The following is a 23507-nucleotide window of genomic DNA, read 5'->3' on the forward strand; positions in this document are numbered from 1 at the left end:
GATATGGCAAATGGCCATAAATTCAGGCCAGATGCCCGAAATATGATCATGTGACCATAGGAAAAGGTGGTCGTTGGATGTTTGAATCTGGATCGTAAGTAGTCCTGGGGAGATCCATTGTAACTTTACATAGTCACTGAGTGATAAGTCATAAGTCAAGGACTACCTGTACTGAAATCAATGACATATGAAATCCAGTTTTATATTTAATAGATTCCTTATAGATAAAATAGCAACTCAAAGTACTACCCAAAAATGTTAATATAAAAATACTTTAATAATGAATGACATTGAATCAAATCTGCTGTTTAATAAGAAAATATAACAGAAAAGTTTTAATGTCCACCAACAAGCTTCATAGTAATAATTCAGAGTGCCTCATTTCATTGCAAAGTCAATTTGTTTCTAAAAGGAACGTTTTTGCAAATCTCAGTCTTAGATTCTTAAATGCTTAACTCACTAAGAACTATGAAAAAATGATGTGATTTTTCAAATGTTGGGAAAATATTAAATTAAATAAGAAGACAAAGTTAGAATTGTATGTTTTGGGGAATGATCTTGTCATATTGTACATAATTTTAGTAGGTTTTTAAATGCTAATGCTTAAACAATGTATTCTTTCTATATGTACATTACCAGGACACCTCCCTGTTTTCAATGCAGCCAAGTCAGGATATTACAGATAGTAAGGTAAGTTGTTCCATTTTGTGGAACTTTCTAATTGCTTTTGGAAATTGCCATTTTAAAGCTATTAGAGACTGTCAGAACAACAAGTTTTAAAAATATTGATAGGATGTATTCAACAAAGAAAATTAATTTAAAGCTTAATAGCTTAAATAATTTAGTAAAAAGTTAAATAAAATTTTGATCTAAAAAAGCTATAAATGGATTAAAGGTTCAGATAAATTTGGAATATTTACTTTTGTTGTAAAATTTTGGCTCCCCTGGGTCATAACAAAGAGAAATGATGATTTTAGAAACTTGAGACGAGAGGAGACTAAAGATTCTATGGTCTAAGCAGAAAAAAAAAACAAGCCTGTGCTTCTTGTCAGTTAATATTGGGACTTAAAGACACATATGACAAAATGACGCAGGATATGGCAAATGGCCATAAATTCAGGCCAGGTGCCCGAAATATGATCATGTGACCATAGGAAAAGGTGGTCATTGGATGTTCGAATCTGGATCGTAAGTAGTCCTGGGGAGATCCATTGTAACTTTAGATAGTCACTGAGTGATAAGTCATAAGTCAAGGACTACCTGTACTGAAATCAATGACATATGAAATCCAGTTTTATATTTAATAGATTCCTTATAGATAAAATAGCAACTCAAAGTGCTACCCAAAAATGTTAATATAAAAATACTTTAATAATGAATGACATTGAATCAAATCTGCTGTTTAATAAGAAAATATAACAGAAAAGTTTTAATGTCCACCAACAAGCTTCATAGTAATATATCAGAGTGCCTCATTTCATTGCAAAGTCAATTTGTTTCTAAAAGGAATGTTTTTGCAAATCTCAGTCTTAGATTCTTAAATGCTTAACTCACTAAGAACTATGAAAAAATGATGTGATTTTTCAAATGTTGGGAAAATATTAAATTAAATAAGAAGACAAAGTTAGAATTGTATGTTTTGGGGAATGATCTTGTCATATTGTACATAATTTTAGTAGGTTTTTAAATGCTAATGCTTAAACAATGTATTCTTTCTATATGTACATTACCAGGACACCTCCCTGTTTTCAATGCAGCCAAGTCAGGATATTACAGATAGTAAGGCAAGTTGTTCCATTTTGTGGAACTTTCTAATTGCTTTTGGAAATTGCCATTTTAAAGCTATTAGAGACTGTCAGAACAACAAGTTTTAAAAATATTGATAGGGTGTATTCAACAAAGAAAATTAATTTAAAGCTTAATAGCTTAAATAATTTAGTAAAAAGTTAAATAAAATTTTGATCTAAAAAAGCTATAAATGGATTAAAGGTTCAGATAAATTTGGAATATTTACTTTTGTTGTAAAATTTTGGCTCCCCTGGGTCATAACAAAGAGAAATGATGATTTTAGAAACTTGAGACGAGAGGAGACTAAAGATTCTATGGTCTAAGCAGAAAAAAAAAACAAGCCTGTGCTTCTTGTCAGTTAATATTGGGACTTAAAGACACATATGACAAAATGACGCAGGATATGGCAAATGGCCATAAATTCAGGCCAGGTGCCCGAAATATGATCATGTGACCATAGGAAAAGGTGGTCATTGGATGTTCGAATCTGGATCGTAAGTAGTCCTGGGGAGATCCATTGTAACTTTAGATAGTCACTGAGTGATAAGTCATAAGTCAAGGACTACCTGTACTGAAATCAATGACATATGAAATCCAGTTTTATATTTAATAGATTCCTTATAGATAAAATAGCAACTCAAAGTACTACCCAAAAATGTTAATATAAAAATACTTTAATAATGAATGACATTGAATCAAATCTGCTGTTTAATAAGAAAATATAACAGAAAAGTTTTAATGTCCACCAACAAGCTTCATAGTAATATATCAGAGTGCCTCATTTCATTGCAAAGTCAATTTGTTTCTAAAAGGAATGTTTTTGCAAATCTCAGTCTTAGATTCTTAAATGCTTAACTCACTAAGAACTATGAAAAAATGATGTGATTTTTCAAATGTTGGGAAAATATTAAATTAAATAAGAAGACAAAGTTAGAATTGTATGTTTTGGGGAATGATCTTGTCATATTGTACATAATTTTAGTAGGTTTTTAAATGCTAATGCTTAAACAATGTATTCTTTCTATATGTACATTACCAGGACACCTCCCTGTTTTCAATGCAGCCAAGTCAGGATATTACAGATAGTAAGGCAAGTTGTTCCATTTTGTGGAACTTTCTAATTGCTTTTGGAAATTGCCATTTTAAAGCTATTAGAGACTGTCAGAACAACAAGTTTTAAAAATATTGATAGGGTGTATTCAACAAAGAAAATTAATTTAAAGCTTAATAGCTTAAATAATTTAGTAAAAAGTTAAATAAAATTTTGATCTAAAAAAGCTATAAATGGATTAAAGGTTCAGATAAATTTGGAATATTTACTTTTGTTGTAAAATTTTGGCTCCCCTGGGTCATAACAAAGAGAAATGATGATTTTAGAAACTTGAGACTAGAGGAGACTAAAGATTCTAAGGTCTAAGCAGAAAAAAAAAACAAGCCTGTGTTTCTTGTCAGTTAATATTGGGACCTCTGTTCCCTCTAAGGTGCGCGGCTGCGCGGCCATGCAGGTGGCAAGAAAACACCGCGCAGCAGTTTCCAAATGCCGCGCAGTGTTTTGTACTGTCACAGGCGCCGGAGGTTCTTTGCAGGCGGCTAGAACTGGCCACCCGCAAAGGACCTCCCTGGACTTGTTTTGATGAGCGCGGGGCGACTGAGTTCAGGAAAGCAAGACTGGGGAGGTCCTTTGTGGGCGGCCAATCCTAGCTGCTTGGGCCCGGCGCTGCGGCAAAAATAAGCCCCCAAAGCCTTTTCAAAGCTCCTGCCGGCGCCCCCACCCGTGGTAGCGGTGCCTCGCCCTCTGTTCGGAGCACATGAGCTGAGCCCCGCATTACCCCTGCCCCTCCTCCTCTGCTGTGCTTTTGAGGAGCCATGAGGCCGCGGGAGCCAGTAGGAAGGCGGCGGAGCGGGCTGGAGCAGGGGAAAAAGGCCTCATGGCTTCTCAAAAGCACAGCAGAGGAGGAAAAGGCAGCAGGGGTAACGCGGTGCCCAGCTCAGGTGTTCCGAGTGGAGGGGGATGCGCCGCTGCCACGGGCGGGGGCACCAGCGGGAGCTTTGGCGGCTTCACTCCAAATATGGTGGTGCTGTTTGAGGAGGAGGAGGAGGAGGCAGCTGTTATTCTGGTGGCGGCAAGGGCTCGTCGTCGGCATCTTCAGTAGCAGCCCTGCCCCCTGTGAAAAAAACCAAAGATGGAGCAGATCCACGCAGATGACGTTGCCGCAACATGACTGGAGGAAGAATTCTGGGAGTTGAAGTCCACAAGTCTTCATGCTGTCAGGTTTGAAGACCCTGGAGTTTTTTTTCTAAAGGGTTAGGGGTGCAAGGGTCTTGCAACTTGACAGCTTTAAGACTTGCATGCTTCAATGCCAGAGTTCCTGAGCCAACATGACTGGAGGAGGAATTCTGGGAGTTGAAGTCCACAAGTCTTAAAGCTGTCAGGTTTGAAGACCCCTGGGGGTTTTTTTTCTAAAGGGTTAGGTGTGCAAGGGTCTTGCAACTTGACAGCTTTAAGACTTGCATGCTTCAATGCCAGAGTTCCTGAGCCAACATGACTGGAGGAGGAATTCTGGGAGTTGAAGTCCACAAGTCTTAAAGCTGTCAGGTTTGAAGACCTCTGGGGTTTTTTTTTCTAAAGGGTTAGGGGTGCAAGGGTCTTGCAACTTGACAGCTTTAAGACTTTCATGCTTCAATGCCAGAGTTCCTGAGCCAACATGACTGGAGGAGGAATTCTGGGAGTTGAAGTCCACAAGTCTTAAAGCTGTCAAGTTTGAAGACCCCTTGGGTTTTTTTCCCCTAAAGGGTTAGGGGTGCAAGGGTCTTGTAACTTGACAGTTTTAAGACTTGCGTGCTTCAAATGCCAGAGTTTCTGACCCAACATTTTGGTTGCTAAGCAGGAGCGTTGTTAAGTGATACTATATAACACTTTTAATTAAGCGGGTACCTTGAATAAACATAACTTTGAGTTTCAAATAATACTGATTTTGTTGTTGTCTTAGGTGACACCTGTGAAAAAAATTCAGGTGCTGCTCAGGCATAAAAATGTGCCGCTCAAACACTATACTTTTCTGCTCACACTGAAAAAAAATTAGAGGGAACATTGATTGGGACTTAAAGACACATATGACAAAATGACGCAGGATATGGCAAATGGCCATAAATTCAGGCCAGATGCCCGAAATATGATCATGTGACCATAGGAAAAGGTGGTCGTTGGATGTTTGAATCTGGATCGTAAGTAGTCCTGGGGAGATCCATTGTAACTTTAGATAGTCACTGAGTGATAAGTCATAAGTCAAGGACTACCTGTACTGAAATCAATGATCAATGACATATGAAATCCAGTTTTATATTTAATAGATTCCTTATAGATAAAATAGCAACGCAAAGTACTACCCAAAAATGTTAATATAAAAAATACTTTAATAATGAATGACATTGAATCAAATCTGCTGTTTAATAAGAAAATATAACAGAAAAGTTTTAATGTCCACCAACAAGCTTCATAGTAATAATTCAGAGTGCCTCATTTCATTGCAAAGTCAATTTGTTTCTAAAAGGAACGTTTTTGCAAATCTCAGTCTTAGATTCTTAAATGCTTAACTCACTAAGAACTATGAAAAAATGATGTGATTTTTCAAATGTTGGGAAAATATTAAATTAAATAAGAAGACAAAGTTAGAATTGTATGTTTTGGGGAATGATCTTGTCATATTGTACATAATTTTAGTAGGTTTTTAAATGCTAATGCTTAAACAATGTATTCTTTCTATATGTACATTACTAGGACACCTCCCTGTTTTCAATGCAGCCAAGTCAGGATATTACAGATAGTAAGGTAAGTTGTTCCATTTTGTGGAACTTTCTAATTGCTTTTGGAAATTGCCATTTTAAAGCTATTAGAGACTGTCAGAACAACAAGTTTTAAATATATTGATAGGGTGTATTCAACAAAGAAAATTAATTTAAAGCTTAATAGCTTAAATAATTTAGTAAAAAGTTAAATAAAATTTTGATCTAAAAAAGCTATAAATGGATTAAAGGTTCAGATAAATTTGGAATATTTACTTTTGTTGTAAAATTTTGGCTCCCCTGGGTCATAACAAAGAGAAATGATGATTTTAGAAACTTGAGACGAGAGGAGACTAAAGATTCTATGGTCTAAGCAGAAAAAAAAAACAAGCCTGTGCTTCTTGTCTGTTAATATTGGGACTTAAAGACACATATGACAAAATGACGCAGGATATGGCAAATGGCCATAAATTCAGGCCAGGTGCCCGAAATATGATCATGTGACCATAGGAAAAGGTGGTCGTTGGATGTTCGAATCTGGATCGTAAGTAGTCCTGGGGAGATCCATTGTAACTTTAGATAGTCACTGAGTGATAAGTCATAAGTCAAGGACTACCTGTACTGAAATTAATGATCAATGACATATGAAATCCAGTTTTATATTTAATAGATTCCTTATAGATAAAATAGCAACTCAAAGTACTACCCAAAAATGTTAATATAAAAATACTTTAATAATGAATGACATTGAATCAAATCTGCTGTTTAATAAGAAAATATAACAGAAAAGTTTTAATGTCCACCAACAAGCTTCATAGTAATAATTCAGAGTGCCTCATTTCATTGCAAAGTCAATTTGTTTCTAAAAGGAACGTTTTTGCAAATCTCAGTCTTAGATTCTTAAATGCTTAACTCACTAAGAACTATGAAAAAATGATGTGATTTTTCAAATGTTGGGAAAATATTAAATTAAATAAGAAGACAAAGTTAGAATTGTATGTTTTGGGGAATGATCTTGTCATATTGTACATAATTTTAGTAGGTTTTTAAATGCTAATGCTTAAACAATGTATTCTTTCTATATGTACATTACAGGACACCTCCCTGTTTTCAATGCAGCCAAGTCAGGATATTACAGATAGTAAGGTAAGTTGTTCCATTTTGTGGAACTTTCTAATTGCTTTTGGAAATTGCCATTTTAAAGCTATTAGAGACTGTCAGAACAACAAGTTTTAAAAATATTGATAGGGTGTATTCAACAAAGAAAATTAATTTAAAGCTTAATAGCTTAAATAATTTAGTAAAAAGTTAAATAAAATTTTGATCTAAAAAAGCTATAAATGGATTAAAGGTTCAGATAAATTTGGAATATTTACTTTTGTTGTAAAATTTTGGCTCCCCTGGGTCATAACAAAGAGAAATGATGATTTTAGAAACTTGAGACGAGAGGAGACTAAAGATTCTATGGTCTAAGCAGAAAAAAAAAACAAGCCTGTGCTTCTTGTCTGTTAATATTGGGACTTAAAGACACATATGACAAAATGACGCAGGATATGGCAAATGGCCATAAATTCAGGCCAGGTGCCCGAAATGTGATCATGTGACCATAGGAAAAGGTGGTCATTGGATGTTCGAATCTGGATCGTAAGTAGTCCTGGGGAGATCCATTGTAACTTTAGATAGTCACTGAGTGATAAGTCATAAGTCAAGGACTACCTGTACTGAAATCAATGATCAATGACATATGAAATCCAGTTTTATATTTAATAGATTCCTTATAGATAAAATAGCAACTCAAAGTACTACCCAAAAATGTTAATATAAAAATACTTTAATAATGAATGACATTGAATCAAATCTGCTGTTTAATAAGAAAATATAACAGAAAAGTTTTAATGTCCACCAACAAGCTTCATAGTAATAATTCAGAGTGCCTCATTTCATTGCAAAGTCAATTTGTTTCTAAAAGGAATCTTTTTGCAAATCTCAGTCTTAGATTCTTAAATGCTTAACTCACTAAGAACTATGAAAAAATGATGTGATTTTTCAAATGTTGGGAAAATATTAAATTAAATAAGAAGACAAAGTTAGAATTGTATGTTTTGGGGAATGATCTTGTCATATTGTACATAATTTTAGTAGGTTTTTAAATGCTAATGCTTAAACAATGTATTCTTTCTATATGTACATTACCAGGACACCTCCCTGTTTTCAATGCAGCCAAGTCAGGATATTACAGATAGTAAGGTAAGTTGTTCCATTTTGTGGAACTTTCTAATTGCTTTTGGAAATTGCCATTTTAAAGCTATTAGAGACTGTCAGAACAACAAGTTTTAAAAATATTGATAGGGTGTATTCAACAAAGAAAATTAATTTAAAGCTTAATAGCTTAAATAATTTAGTAAAAAGTTAAATAAAATTTTGATCTAAAAAAGCTATAAATGGATTAAAGGTTCAGATAAATTTGGAATATTTACTTTTGTTGTAAAATTTTGGCTCCCCTGGGTCATAACAAAGAGAAATGATGATTTTAGAAACTTGAGACGAGAGGAGACTAAAAATTCTAAGCAGAAAAAAAACACAAGCCTGTGCTTCTTTGTCAGTTAATATTGGGACTTAAAGACACATATGACAAAATGACGCATAACATTATAATCAGTAATATTAAAGAAAATATTTGAAGAATAGAGCCAGACGTTAGTAACTACAATGGATAGACAATGTTTTATGGATAGATTATGTCTAAAAGATGTCAGTGAAGAAATGAAAGATATGGAACAAATTTTATCTGACAAAACAATATTGAAACTATAAACGGCATGCGAAAAGAATCATTTAGAAAAGAATATCCCAAAGAAACTTTGTAAAAGTTTTAAAATTTAAATTTAAAAGGCAACCATACATGATAAACCAAGAAAATACTCTGGAAAATGTTTTGTTATTCAATCTACAAAAGAGGCTTATTAAAGTTGTGAAGAAGTCTGTGTGATGGGATGAAGAATTGAAGAAAAATCAAATCCTAGAACAACTCTTTACAGACTTTTTGCTGACACTTGGAATGAAAAGTTTATATTTTTGAATTTGCTTATAGAGGGGGGAATGAGATATGGAATTAAGAGGTATCACTTTGTAGCTATCTAGGAAACAAAGAGTTATTGAATTTGTTTATATTTGTTGTGATCAAGGTTGGAAATCACTTCTTTCTACAGGTAGTCTCAATATGTTACTGGTCACTTAACTGCCGTTTAAAGTTCTGACACCCCCCCCCCCCCAAAAGGCTACATACGGCCCCATTTTGAAGTACATCTGCTGCACTGCCCCCATTTGATCAATCACAGGGACACTGCAGTTCCCTCCACCACTCTTTTCACTATTCTGCCTCATCAGGACCATTTAGTGCTTGGCCCACAATTCCTTACACAAGAGCAGCTGCTTTCTGCCCTGATCATCTGGCTATCATGAGATTGCACATTTTACCTGACTTTTGCTAGACTTTGAATTACAACCAGTGTGGCTTTATTGGCAAAGCATAGAGGCTTGTTTGGATGTCTCTCTGGCATTGCAATGTAATGCTGCCCTCTAATCTAGCTGGGTTCTCCCCCCCCCTCGGGCTCTTTTTGGCATTGCAAAGCTTTTTACTGCTTGTTTGACTCTTATGCATCCCAGGACCTCCATCACCTATGAAGCAGCCCATGTTCTGCTTAGCAACCTGTATGTTCATTCAATGGGGTCATCAGAACAGGGGGGTAGGGGTCATTAAGTGAGACTATCTCACTTGACAGCCATTCCCACTTGTGACCATAATAAGCAGGCACCCTGATGGTAATTTAAAGATGACATTTCTAGAGATTACATTCATTTTTTCAGAAAGACACAAATTGTTTTCAATAATACATAAATATAAATTTTAAAAAATCTGTTCTCCAGGACTTCAAAAATGAGCATTCTACCACATACTTTTTCTGTAGTGAATTTGTTCCTTGAAAGGAAATCTATGACTTTTAGATGGAGATTAAATGATAAATTATTACAGAAAGACTGGATAATCAAAGACTATAAAAAGAAATTGATAGTATTTTTGAGAATATCCAATGGAATAGAACTAAAAACATTTTTGAATACAAATAAAGCTGTTAACAGGCTATTTTGTAATATACTGTAGTAAACTGAAAAAGAAGGCACCATTGTCAGTGTTTTGACAATGTTATTAGAGAGGGATGCAAAGTTTTGGGAGGCTTGTAGAGTGCTCCTGGGGGCTGAGGGGCCAAAAATGAGCAAAACCTGGCCTGTTTTATTCAAAAACAGCCCATTTTTTGCAAAAAAGGGGGCATGCAGACGGTTTGGGAGGCTTGTAGAGTGCTCCTGGGGGCTAGGTGGGGGCAAAAACGAGTAAAAACAGTCCATTTTTTTGCTCATTTTTGCCCTGCCCAGCTCTCAGAAGCACTTTGCAAGCCTCTCAAACCGTCTGCATGTCCATTTTTGCAAAAGGGGTGGGGTTTCGGTAGGCCAAAAATGCTGTATTCAGTGTATGAGACGCACCCAGATTTTTACCCCCTTTTTTGAGGGAAAAAGGTGCGTCTTATATTCTGAAAAAATAGGGTAAACAAGTTGCCATCAAAGACATGAATTTCATATCAATTTAACTTGAATTATGCCAGACAAAATAATTTTGAGTTTGTAAATAAACCAGGGAAATGGTTGGCTAAAGCTTCAAGAAGGAGATATAGTTTATCAGATAGTACAACTCAACAAAAAACTTTCTATCACTACTATTCAAATTTGTATAAAAGACAAATGAATAGAGCAGTGTTCTGTCAAAAAGCAAAATTTTCTATGGTTCATAGACAGACAGATTACAACAATACCAGATAAATAGATTGAAAATAATTTTACAAGATTTATTTATTAAAATAATTATTAAAATAATTTATTATGATGATGGATTTTTACCTAAATGACAATTAAAGACAGATTTTGACATTGTAGAGTATTTTGAACAGTATAAAGAAAAACAAACTGCATTAGTCTTTAGATGCAGAGATAATCTTGATTATCTCTTTTTGCTTATAGTTCTAGAAGCTGTCAATTTTGGTGAGAACTTTATAAAATGAGAAAAAAATGATATATTTACAGAAAGCACAAATTATTGTAAATGGAAATTTAACAACACTGTATATGATCCAAAAACAACAATAAACCCATAACAAGCATTTTCACTATTCCCAATTCTGTTTTTATTGTTTTTAATATTGATGAACAAAAAACCAACCAAAGATACTAATAAAAATATGATGATATAGGATCAGTTAGAACCAATGATAAAATGGGCTTCAGGATTGAGATAAAAATAAAATATGGCTATGGAACTGGTATGTATCCACAAACATGCACCTGGTAATAGAATCTCTGGTTATTCAGTTGCACATCCTAGTAGATGCTGATATAGGCTCATTGACCCATAATTGGGAGTGACATCCAGCAGTAGTTTTCAGATGTCCATCAAGAGGATCAGCTAAGGCTGAATCTCTTTGCAATCTGTGCCATCAACTGTTTTCTTCTATTTCAGTGGAGACAGTAGATTTCTTCTAATTTCTGTGCTTCCTCATCATTCTGTATTTGTTTTCATTGTCTCTACTGCTCATCATTGTTTTGACAGCAGTATGGGTGGCATTCTAACTCTGCCTGGTAGCTCTGCCACCAGTCTTTGATTTCTATCCCCTTTTCTTTAAGCCCAAGAACTTCATCGTTTCATTTAGGCCAGATCATCTTATGGTATATTGGGAGAAATCCAACATCTTAATTTCCTAATACACCATTCGGAGAATCTACCAGAGGTAAATTGTCTGAAATATTGCAATATTTGCAACCAAATCATCCTCTCCTGAAGACGAATAATTGTAAATGGTGTAGAATGTTTTATTTTACTTCAGCAAGAAATTGTTACCTCAGAATTACAGGGTTCTATGTGTGTCACAACCATTTTGTGGGAAATGAGCCTTAAACTCCTTAAACATTTGAATTGTACCGGTTATCCCATTGTACGTAGAAGGAAAAATGTTGGTATGGTCACCTGCCAACAAATAGTGCATGCAAGAAAAAAAAATGAGGCTGATGGTGACTCATCTTGTGGTCATACTAGAGGTTCTGAATATCAGATAGAACCTTGTCACACTAAGTTACACCATAAAAATGAGAATTACAAAGCGTAATAAAAATATTTTGAAAAAAGCATTGAATTCAACTTGATATTAACTCAAATTTGTTTTTGTGACCATAAAATGCTTGTAAATTCTTATTTGAAGGTTTCGTATTAAATGTAAGAATGTAAATGCATGTCTTAATACCGAGAATTACTATTTAACCCCTGCAATTCATAATGGTTTCTTCGATGGTGCAATAATAGTCATTATCGACTTTAGGCATCCATTTGAGAATACTTTCTATGTCATCTTGTTTTGTTTTGAATAGGGTGTGCACCTATAACTCTGTCTTAGGCACAGGCAATGTAACAGATGCGGCAGGCGGTGTTGGCGAAGCAGATTTCCCACGAACCCTCCTTGTCTTCTCTTCAAAGGCACGGATGGTGACTGTGTTCCAATCTTCCACAGCGAAGGTTGCTTTGAACCTTACTGTTGAATGGATCTGGGTGAATTTTAGTTGTGATACTTTAGCATACAGCACATTATTGTACTGAAACTGCTTTGAACACAAGGAGTAATTTTTAAAATGTGTGGGCTTCATCTGGATGATTTTGAACGGCTGATGTTGCTTGGCTTTTTTCAGCAATCTTAGGAAAGAAACTAGTGAAAAGAATTCTGCTGGTAGCATAGCACATTCAATTCTGCTATGCATATTATCCACTTCTTGAATGCAAGAGTGGCCTGGTACAGAAAACTTCATTTCAATGCTTGCAATGTTTGGGTGATTGGATGACCTTCCTCCCTAAAGACTTATGCCTGCTCAAGCTAATATGCTGGAACATACATACATACATACATACATACATACATACATACATACATACATACATACAACCATTCTTATATATATAGATTCTAATCAAACTGCAGTGGCATGAAACATGTATATTTGAGTGAGTCCGATGGGTCATCTTCAGTTTCTGGAACATGGATCCACTTGGTTCATATAAGTCTGAACTTGCTTCCATATCATGGAAAAGAGACATTATTTTGGTATTCACGTGTCCAGAAACGGAGGCAACACTGGGCGCTGCAGGCTCCATCCTTGCTCCATCACATTGGAGCAGCCAAGCACAACAATTGGCCGCTGCAAATAGAACCCTATAGTTCTGAGTGTTCATGTGATAGTGTAGATAGAACCTTATAATTTTGCTATTTGTGGCAAATTTATTTAGACCTTTTATGAAATAAGTTATTAAAAAGTTAAGTCATGGTATATAGAACCTTGTCACACTCTTAACTCATTTTCGATGAAAATGTCAGATAGAACCCTATAATTCTGAGGTAGCGAAATGTAGATTTTCATGAATATGCTGTCTGCATACATGAAGTTTTGAATTTCCTGTATCTGTTTGACTTTTTGGATTTATTTAGCAATAATTTCTTTTGTTCATATTTTCACTGAAATAGCTTCGCATTTTTCTCACCTACTGATTTTTTTTTAAAGAAGAGATGGTTGAATGTATCCCTAGTATTGTGTCAAGTCTCTTGTGGAGTCTTTGCATTGACTATAGACCATCAGTATCATATCCATTAGACTTTTAGTCAAAAAACATTGCTTCTTTACTTGTAAACACATTAAACTGCTATTCTAGTGAGTATTATGCTGCACTGAAATTTACTTAATTTTTGTTTTAATCTAAGGTAAAGGTAAAGGTTCCCCTGCACATGTGTGCTAGTTGTTCCAGCTCTAGGGGTGGTGTTTATCTCTGTTTCTAAGTCAAAGAACCAGCGCTGTCTGAAGACATCTCTGTGGTCATGTGGCTGGCATGACTAAACACCAGAGAGCTGTTACCTTCCCATCTCTATTTTTCTACCTGCATTTTTATGTGCTTTCGAACTGCTAGGTTGGCAGAAGCTGGGACAAGTAACGGGAGCTCACTCCATTATGCGGTGCTAGGGATTCGAACTGCTGACCTTCTGATCGACAAGCTCAGCCCACTGAGCCACCACATCCCCTAATTTTAATCGAAGAATACTCTATTATGTTTCCTAGTGATTCACAGAAAAGAGTTATTTTATTTGGGCCCTATTGCACAATTTCACAAGCACCCTTATTTCTTTATGTGCTTTAGGATCCTCACAATGAATAATCAGTATTATTCCTGTTGTGTACATAGTTCTCCCTCTGGTCTGTTTGTGCTAGGGGGCTATACTCATCTCTGATTGGTTGTCTGTTTGACAGCTGATATATAAAGAGCTGTCAAGCAGAGTCTCAGCTGTTGCTGTTAGCTGAGAGATGTGTGTTGTGAGCTGCCGCATTTAGCAACCTTGTTAAAAATAAATCTGTTAGCCTTTTAAGCCTGGATCACCTCAGTTATTGAACCCTTGGTTCTCCCAGCTAGAACACTGATGACAAAGATGGGATCTTAAGCTGAAGCACCAGGGACCTGTACACTGGTCACTAATACAGAGCTCAGTCACTAAGAACTAACAATTTCTCTCAGAGGAAAGAGATAACAAAAGTTGAGAAAAAAAACCCAAGCCTAATTCCTCACACACACCTACGAAGTCACTACAGTCTGACAGGAATGGCTTCGATGAATACATTCATAGCTTTTAATTGCGCCACAGAAACATGGAACTCATATATCACATATTTTGAATTTTTTTTTGAGGTGAACGACTATACAAACTGTCAAATAGTCAAAAAATGGCATGTTTCCTGAACTTGTGTGGCACAGAGATGTGCCAGACTCTACTCATGCCTCAATTGGTGCACTCAGTACCATGGACATCTTAATGGCTAAACTGAGGAACCACTACGTGCCAATGCTGTCCCAAATAGCCCGCTGCCATGCATTCCACCGAAGAAACCAAATGGAAGGAGAATCAGTCAATGACTATGTGGCAGCATTGAGGGCGGCCACCCTATACTGCGAGTTTTGAGACCTTGATGATGTCCTCCTAGACCAAATTGTCTGTGGCATTCAAAACCTCCAAATACAGTGCCACCTCCTGGCCAAAACTAAGCTGACTCTACAGACTGCGCTAGATGAGGGTCATGCTATTGAACTGTCAAACAAGTCTACTGAGGAAATCCAGAAAAAAAAAAAAACCCACAACCAACGGGAAAACTGTTTGAAATCCATCACAAAGACAACATGCCCAGACAACACGACAGACAAGGATGATGAGATTCACTGCCTCAAGACCAAGCAAAGCAAAAGTTGGCAGGGTAAGGCCAAAATTCCTGAAATTAACTGCCCTGGTTGTGGCGGGAAACACAAACAGATTGCAGGTTTAAAACCGATATCTGTTTGAGGTGTAGAAAGAAAGGCCATCTTGCAAGAGTGTAGGGAAGCACAAGTAGCCACTAGTCCACAGGGAGACAATTTCTACCCTAAAAGGCAGACCCGATACCGCCCTAGGCAAGACAAGAACTGTTTCTCTGTTCAAGGAGACCAATCAGAGACAGTTGTAGACCAAATTGCCCATAAGACAAAAGGAAAAATATTCCTGACAGTCAGCCTAGAAGGGAAGCCCTGCACTATGGAGGTTGACACTGATTTGTCCGAATCAATACTTTCCTGGAATGCAATTAAAAAACTACTCCTAAGAATAGCAAAAATCTGGTTAGCATCCTGTTCCTTAAGAATCGGGGATTTTCAAGGCAATCCCATTCCCATATTAGGGAGCCACAGGTTCCGGGTAGCTTTTAAACAATTTAAAGGGAAGCTACCACTAATCATAGTGAATGGGACTCATCCCAGCTTATTAGGACTCGATTGTTTCGAGTCTTTGGGGTTGAGAGTTACCAGAATAGATCATATTAGCAGAAGCCCAGAATTGGACACACTGTCAAATGCATTCCCAGATGTTTTTGAAGAGGGCCTGGGGAAGTACACTGGGACACCCATATCATTCAATTTGGACCCCCAGGTACCTCCCAGATGCCTCAAACCTCAGAGGGTGTCATTTGCACTCTGACCAAAAGTTGATGCAGAGCTTGACAAATTAATTGCATAAAGAATTCTAGAGCTGATAGACCATGCTCGCTGGGAAACTCCCATAGTCACCCCGATAAAATCCAATATATCAATGCACATATGTGCTGATTATAAATGCACACTCAACCGTGCATTGCAACAGAGCTCTTATCCTGTTCCTGTTGTACAGCACCTCCTGCACTTGGAGAGGGGAAGTCTTTGCCAAGCTGGACTTGGCACAGGCTTACCAGCAGCTACCTGTAGATGAGGTTATGGAAGAAGCCCAAACTATAGTTACCCACAGAGGGGCCTTCAAGTGCCACTGACTACAATTTTTAGAGTTGCTCCCCGAATATTTCAAAACTTAAAGGAATGATTACTGCAGGGAATTCCAGGCGTCATCCCCTATTTTGACAACATCTTGGTCTCTGCTGCTACCCATGCCGACCTGCTTAGCTGCCTCCGCACCATTCTTCACTGATTTCAGAATGTCAGGCTGAAGCTAAAGAACTCCAAATGCCACATAGCAGTGCCAAGGGTGAAATTCCTGGGCTATCTCATGGATGCAGCTCGCCTGCACCCACACCTGTCAAAGTTCAGGCAATCCAGCAGGCTCCAACTCTAACTAGCAACTAACTCCAACTAAGTTGAGCTGCACGCCTTCCTGGGGTTATTAAATTTCTACAACATTTTCCTGCCTCACAAGGCATCACTAGCCGAACCCTTACACCGCCTGTTAGATCAATCAGCGCACTGGTCTTGGGGAAAGTCGGAAGCCACAGCATTCAAAGCTGCCAAAAGTTTGTTGACTTCTGACAAGCATGCTCATGCAGTATAGAGAGACTGTACCTCTAGTACTGTGGCGAGCCTGTGATGCCTTGCCATATGGGGTTGGGGCTGTACTTAGTCACCAACTATCTTCTGGGCTTGAAGTGCCCCTCATTTTTTCTCCAGGACTCTATCTTCTGTGGAACGCAATTATAGTCAGCTAGATAAAGAGGCCCTGGCTATTGTGGCTGGTATTAAGTGGTTTCATGAATATCTGTTGGCCGCCATTTCCATCTAGTAATGGATCACAAGCCACTGCTAGGGATCCTCACTGCTGACAGGCAAACAGCACTAATTCTGTCACCCCGGCTAACCCGACGGACAGTGTTCCTCATTGCATAAAACTACACACTCTTATCACTGACCAGGCAAACATCTCTGCCACACAGATGCGCTAAGCCATTACCCCCTTCCTATAATGGTGGAAGACCCAGCCCAGCATCAACTGCCTGCTAATCAATGACTTCCATTTCCCTGTTACAGCCATAGATGTCGCCAAACACACAACATGTCGTCTGTATTGGACTGGGTCCCTGCCAAAGTATGTCAGGGATGGCCCTTAGGGAAAATAGACCCAGAGTACCACCCTTACACAGTGTGACAACATGAGCTGTCCACACAGCAGAGTTGCCTCCTTTGGGGCAGCAGGGTAATTGTCCTGGTCCCGCTTTGGAAATCAGTCTTAACTACGTTACATGAGGGCCACCTGGGCATAGTGCAGATGAAGGCATTGGGCTGCAGCTATGTGTGGTAGCACAACATGGATCTAGATATCATACACTGGGTATCTGGGTGCCAGCACTGCCAGGAGTCGAAGTCTTCTCCAACCAGGATGACTGTACAAAATTGGGAAAGGCCAAGGGCACCATAGTCATGAATTCACATTGATTTGGCAGGGCCCTACAAGGGACAATCATTCCTGATAGCAGTAGATGTCTTTTCAAAATGTATGGAAGTCATACTAATGCCCGCTACAACATCAGAAGTTGTTATTAGGGCCCTTAGGAAGCTATTCGCAACTCACAGGCTTTCAGATCTGTTGGTGTCAGACAGTGACAATTGACAGTGGCTCAATTCACAGTTTTCCTAGCAGGCCTGGGAATCCGCCATGCACTGGTAGCCCCTTTTCACCTGGCAGGAAATGGCTAGGCTGAAAGGACTATGTGCTCTACTAAAGAAGCATTGGAGAAAATGGGCCCAAGAGATTGGCAGGCAAAGATTGATAAATACCTCTTAGTGCAGCATGCCACACCATGCCCATTGGCTAATATGAGTCCAGCCGAACTACTGATGGGCTGAAGAATAAGAACCACACTCGACCACCTACATTCTGAGCATGCCCCAGAGAAACCCCTAGGGTCAACCAGGGAGCTAAGGGGCTTCATCTTAGGAGCCGATGTCTATGCAAAGAGGTGGGAAGGAGTGTTGTGTACATAGTTCTCCCTCTCGTCCATTTGTGCTAGGGGTGCTATACTCATCTCTGATTGATCGCCTGTTTGACAGCTGGTATATAAAGAGCTGTCAAGCAGGGTCTCAGCTGTTGCTGTTAGCTGAGAGACGCGCATTGTGAGCTGCCGCATTTGGCAACCTTGTTAAAAATAAATCTGATAGCCTTTTAAGCCTGATTGCCTAAGTTCTAAGGAGGGCTACCTCCTGTAGCCCTGACCCGCCCCCGGGTAAAGGACCTGGTGGTCGCGTGGAATAATGCGACTACCGGGGCCTTGAACCGGGTGGCGCCTTTGCGGCCTCTCCGGCGGCAACGATCCACCCTGGCCCCTTGGTTTACCGAGGAGCTAAGGGTGATGAAGCGCCGCAAGAGATGCCTAGAGAGTCATTGGAGATCCTCCCGTTCCGAATTTGACCGAACACAGGTACGAACCCATTTAAGGACGTACCTTGTGGCATTGAGAGCGGCCAAACGTCAATATTGTGCTGCTCTCATTGCATCCGCAGAGAACCGCCCTGCCGCCCTGTTTCAGGTGTCCCGCTCCCTCCTGTTTCAGAGGCCGCGGGAGGCCCCTTTACAGGGTAGGGCAGAGGAATTTGGGAAATATCTGCAGGATAAAATCGCTCAAATCTAGAAGGATTGGGTCCCTTTCAGTGGTTTAGTGGAGATGTCCACGGCGAGTCTTGAGAGACCAGTCTGGGAGGAGTTTGACTTGGTTGCCATCGAGTATTTGGACAGAATGCGTGGACGACTGCGACCTACCACATGTTTACTGGACCCGTGCCCCTCCTGGCTTGTACTGGCATCCTGGGAGGTTACACGTGACTGGCTCCTGGGCCTAGTGAACGCTTTGTTGGGTGAGGGGTCTCTTCCGGCCGCCTTGAAAGAGGCGGTGGTGATACCCTTGCTCAAGAAGCCTTTCCTGGCCCCTACGGAGCTGGCCAATTATCGTCCTGTCTCCAACCTTCCCTTTTTGGCGAAGGTTGTAGAGAGTGTGGTGGCTTATCAGTTTCCATGACATCTGGAGGAAAATGATTATCTAGACCCGCGCCAGTCCAGCTTTCGCCCCGGGCACAGCACGGAGACGGCCTTGGTCGCATTGGTGGATGATCTCTGGAGGGCCAGAGATAGGGGTTGTTCCTCTATCCTGGTCCTATTAGATCTCTCGGCGGCTTTTGATACCATCGACCATGGTATCCTGTTGCACCGACTGGAGGGGTTGGGGGTTCGGGGCACCGTTTTGCGGTGGTTCGGCTCCTACCTTTCCGGCCGGATGCAACGTGTGTTGGCAGGGGAGCAGAGGTCGACCCTAAGCCCCCTTACTTGTGGGGTGCCACAGGGGTCGGTCCTCTCGCCACTCCTGTTCAACACATATATGAAGCCGCTGGGTGAGATCATTCGTGGTTTCGGGGTGGGATATCATCTGTACGCTGATGATACTCAGCTGTACATTTCCACCCCGAACCACCCCAACGAGGCTGTTGAAGTGATGTCCCGGTGTGTGGAAGCCGTACGGGTCTGGATGGATGACAACCGACTCAAGCTCAACCCCTCCAAGACGGAGTGGCTGTGGGTTCCGGCCCCCTGGTTCAACCAGTTAATTCCATCTCTGGCCATCGGGGGCATACAACTGGCCCCCGTGGAGAGGGCGCGCAATTTGGGCGTCCTCCTGGATGCCCGGCTGTCCATGGATGACCATGTGACAGCCGTGGCAAGGGGGGCGTTCCACCAGGTTCGCCTGGTGCACCAATTGCGCCCCCTATTGGACCGGGATGCCTTACGCACAGTCACTCATGCGCTGGTGACGTCTCACCTCGACTACTGCAACACTCTCTACATGGGGCTTCCCTTGAAATGCACTCGGAGACTACAGTTGGTCCAGAATGCGGCCGCGCGGGTGATTATGGGGAGTACAAGGTACTCCCATGTGACACTCTCCTGCGCGAGGTGCACTGGCTTCCTGTGGTCTATCGGGTGCGTTTCAAGGTTTTGATAACAATCTTTAAAGCGCTCCATGGCACAGGACCTAGCTACTTGCGGGATCGTATCCTGCCCCATACATCCCTGCGACCAATTCGCTCGCACAGAGAGGGACTTCTCCAGGTGCCGTCCACCAGACAGTGTCGGGGGGCGGCGCCTAGGAGCAGAGCCTTCTCTGTGGCGGGCCCAGCCCTGTGGAATGACCTCCCCCCGGATATCAGGACTACCCCTGACCTCTGCTCCTTCCGTGCAAAGCTCAAGACCCACCTTTTCCAAGTAGCTGGCCTGGCTCAACCATAGTTTGATCATATCGCTCCTGACGGGTTTTTAATCTTGTAATTTTACTTAGGGGATTTTAAATTGCAATCTTAATTCTATTTCCATTTATCTGTCTACCTCCTCCACATATACGTCTATATTTATTTGTATGTACTGTCTATATTTGTATTTTATGTGTTTTTATTGTACGCCGCCCCGAGTCCTTCTGGAGAGGGTGCAGCTAACAAATAAAATTTTATTATTTATTATTATTATTAGAAATGCTAGAACTCTATTGATAAAAATGGATAAAATCTATACCAAATAGAATTAAGGAGGAGCAATATTAAGTAACTTTTTTTTTTTGTAAAAAGTTTTATTGGTTTTAAAAACATTTATGGGAAAAAGGTAATAGGGTACATAGAAAATTTTAGTAGCTTCCATGTTGGCAGTATAACCCCCCCCCCCCCAATCTCACTCTTTTACAATTTTAAAAATAACATGTAAAGGATAGCATAAACAGAATTCTTACTTTATGTCAACAACATGTTCAATCATCTCTTTCTTTATCACTTTCTAGTATATCAACAATTGCAATAATATTTCAGATGTTTTTATTTTTGTGACCTGAGTCTTTTTGATATTGCTTCCTCCTCTCTGCTCCCGGGTGGAGCCGTGCCCCCCCTCCATATCTTATACATTGCTGCTTTTCCCCCCACCTCTGCTATCTTCGTCCTCTGGGAGGGAAAGATGTTTTTTAATAAAGGCATCTGCATCATCCACTGTCTTAATTCTAACTCGACTTCCCTCCCAGAAAATCAACATTCCTTCTGGCAATAACCATCTGAACCAAATTCCTCTATTATATAGTTTCTTTGATAAGGAAGCGTACTTCCTCCTTTTTTCTCTGATCTTTTTTGGAATTTGCTTTAGAATGGTAATTTCTTTGTCTTGGTATTTTAAAGGTCCCTCCCTTTGGGCCCCTAGTACCTCGTCTCTCGTGGCCCTCCTGAGAAATTTAATGTGTACCTCTCTTGGAACATTATGAATTCTGGCATATGCTGAATTGATTCTATAGACCAAGTCCAGATCTGCTCTTTGTTTCTCTTAAGGTATTCAACATATGCTGAATTGATTCTATAGACCAGGTCCACATCCCCCCAGATCTGCTCTTTGTTTCTCTTAAGGTATTCTGCTAAGATTGTGCTCATAATATCTTTAAGATCTTCATTTTCTGTCTCTGGTAGGTTCTGGAACCTGAGAAAAAAAGACATTCTTTCCAATTCTATTTTGGCCATAAAATTTTCCAGTTCTAAATTTGGCTTTCGGACCTCCTTAACCCTTTCTTCCATCCCAGCTGCGCTTTCCTCAAGTACTACAATTCTCTGTTTATTCTCTGCTGTATTATGTTGTACCCCTCTGAGTTCATTTTTGAGGTCTGCCACTTCCTTCCTCAGTTCATTTTGACCTCTCATAATTTCCTGGAACATTTGGTTGACAGATAGTTCTTTTGAACTCTCTCCAGCAGCTTCTGTTTGAAGCAATGAAATGATCTTCGGCTGCTGGGTACTTGGACTGGAAGCGGCTGAAGCCGGGGCCGAAAGTGACTTGCCCGTTGGGGGTTTCTTAGGTCCCATTTTCTAAGTTAAGAGATGGTAAATCTTATGCAAAGAAAATGGCGTCACCAGGGCACGAAGCCGGGCGGGTCCAGGGCAACAGGCAAATCCGAAAGTAAAGAGTCAGTTCTTCACTGTTCCAAGACACAGAGGTACAACAAAAAGGGAAAAAGCAAATAAATCAAATCCAGAAGGTCCACGAAGCAGAAGAGGTCCGGAGCACCCTCGTAGGAGGTATTAAAAGATGCCAGAAATAATTTCTTTTTTCCCCATGGTGGTTTCAAAAAGCAGACTTCATTTGTAAGTACAAAAGCGAGTGTGGAGGGGAGCCATTTCGACTCCTCCTTTCCGCAGGGAGAAGAGCAAAAGTTTTAGTTTTTAAAAACAGCTCAGCAAACACTATTGCAACTGTGATTTTAGTCTTTCTCACAGTTAATTCAAGTGAGAAGTCATCTTTTGTTCGCTCTCCATTCAGGAGTGGAGAGAGAAAGTTTGAATGCCGCTTTGTCCGAGGATGGTTTGGAAAAGAAAAACTCCCCCCTCCAATCTTCGGCTTAAAATAGATTGAACAAAAACTTACGATAGCCTGCTGCTTATCCGTTACCAATAATTGAAAAGATTAGGAAGGATCCTCCACAGCCAACATTTCAGCCACATTTCCTTTGATGTAACTTGTTTCCTCCGGAATCCATTAGGCGAAGAGGCAAGCATGCCCCCCCTTCTGCTCCCCGGCTCCTGGGACAAAGCTGGAAAAAACCCCACCAGCTGCCGCCGAGTCTGGGGGGATCCAGCAAGCCACCTCTACGGCAGGAGTCCCCTCCAAGGTCTCCTGTGCTCTAAAAGGAGTCCACCGAGAAGACAAGCGGCAGACGAAACGTCCGTCGCCTGCAGGGACCGGAAGTGATCTCCTAAGTAACTTTCTTACATGTTTCTGTTTTCCAGGCTAAGCTCATATTTCATTAATTGTGTATTTTATTCAGTACCATCTCTGAACTCCTCTATGATTTGATTGTTAGAACATAATATGATCAGCACTGCAATTGTGCTTGATTATTCCAGATTGAGGATTTAGCAGATTGTGTGAACCCAAACATTGAGCTTTATTTGTCTGCTTTTCCTAGTTAAAGGCTGAAGAAGCAGCTCCATCTTTGGAAATCCAGGCAGAGGAAAACAGCAATATGGCTGTCTCTGATACCAAGTCAGAAGCACAGGCCTTGGAGACTGATAAGTCCACAACTGAAACTGTGGTGAGTAATTGGTAAAGTGATTTTAGAATTTATTATTACCCAATTATTATAGACAAAATCAGTAGATAAAGTGTTTGTTTGTGTCTTTACTGTTTGATGAGAGGATTGAACCTGTCCCTTCAAGACCAATGTTCAAATCTCATACTAAGCATCAGGGGCACTGGATAAGATAAAGAAGTCAGGACGGTGGGCATCCTGTTTATAAACATGCATAAAATTTTGCTTGTATTTTTGTTTTATGCTTCACAATTGCTGGGATTTATAGTTGCACCAAAATGCAAATGGAAACCTTTGTATTATTTGCAAGGGGTTATATTAACAGCAACTCTGAGAATTAAAAGAAACAATATTTTTATTGCATTACCATAAAACATCAAAATCATTTCACAATATGAAATCCCCCTTGCTTTTCTCATCATTCTTTTATTTTT

At 39.8% G+C, this 23507-nt stretch overlaps 1 protein-coding gene across 9 annotated transcripts in view; it reads left to right on the plus strand.

The window, feature by feature from the left end:
* Window positions 1–23507, plus strand: part of AMPH (amphiphysin) — a 180185-nt gene that overhangs the window by 143753 nt on the left and 12925 nt on the right. For 3 of the 9 annotated variants that reach the window (XM_081932578.1, XM_081932580.1, XM_081932585.1), the window contains 2 exons: window positions 640–690; window positions 22951–23076. In XM_081932578.1, coding sequence (XP_081788704.1) covers window positions 640–690; window positions 22951–23076 — 177 coding nt within the window. Of the gene's footprint in view, window positions 1–639; window positions 691–5566; window positions 5618–6666; window positions 6718–7767; window positions 7819–22950; window positions 23077–23507 lie in introns of all 9 variants that reach the window. The other 6 variants (XM_081932577.1, XM_081932582.1, XM_081932579.1 and 3 more) reach the window with 4 other exon arrangements.

This window comes from Natrix helvetica (genome assembly GCF_964273705.1).
Source record: "Natrix helvetica genome assembly, chromosome: Z".
NCBI lineage: Eukaryota > Metazoa > Chordata > Lepidosauria > Squamata > Natricidae > Natrix > Natrix helvetica.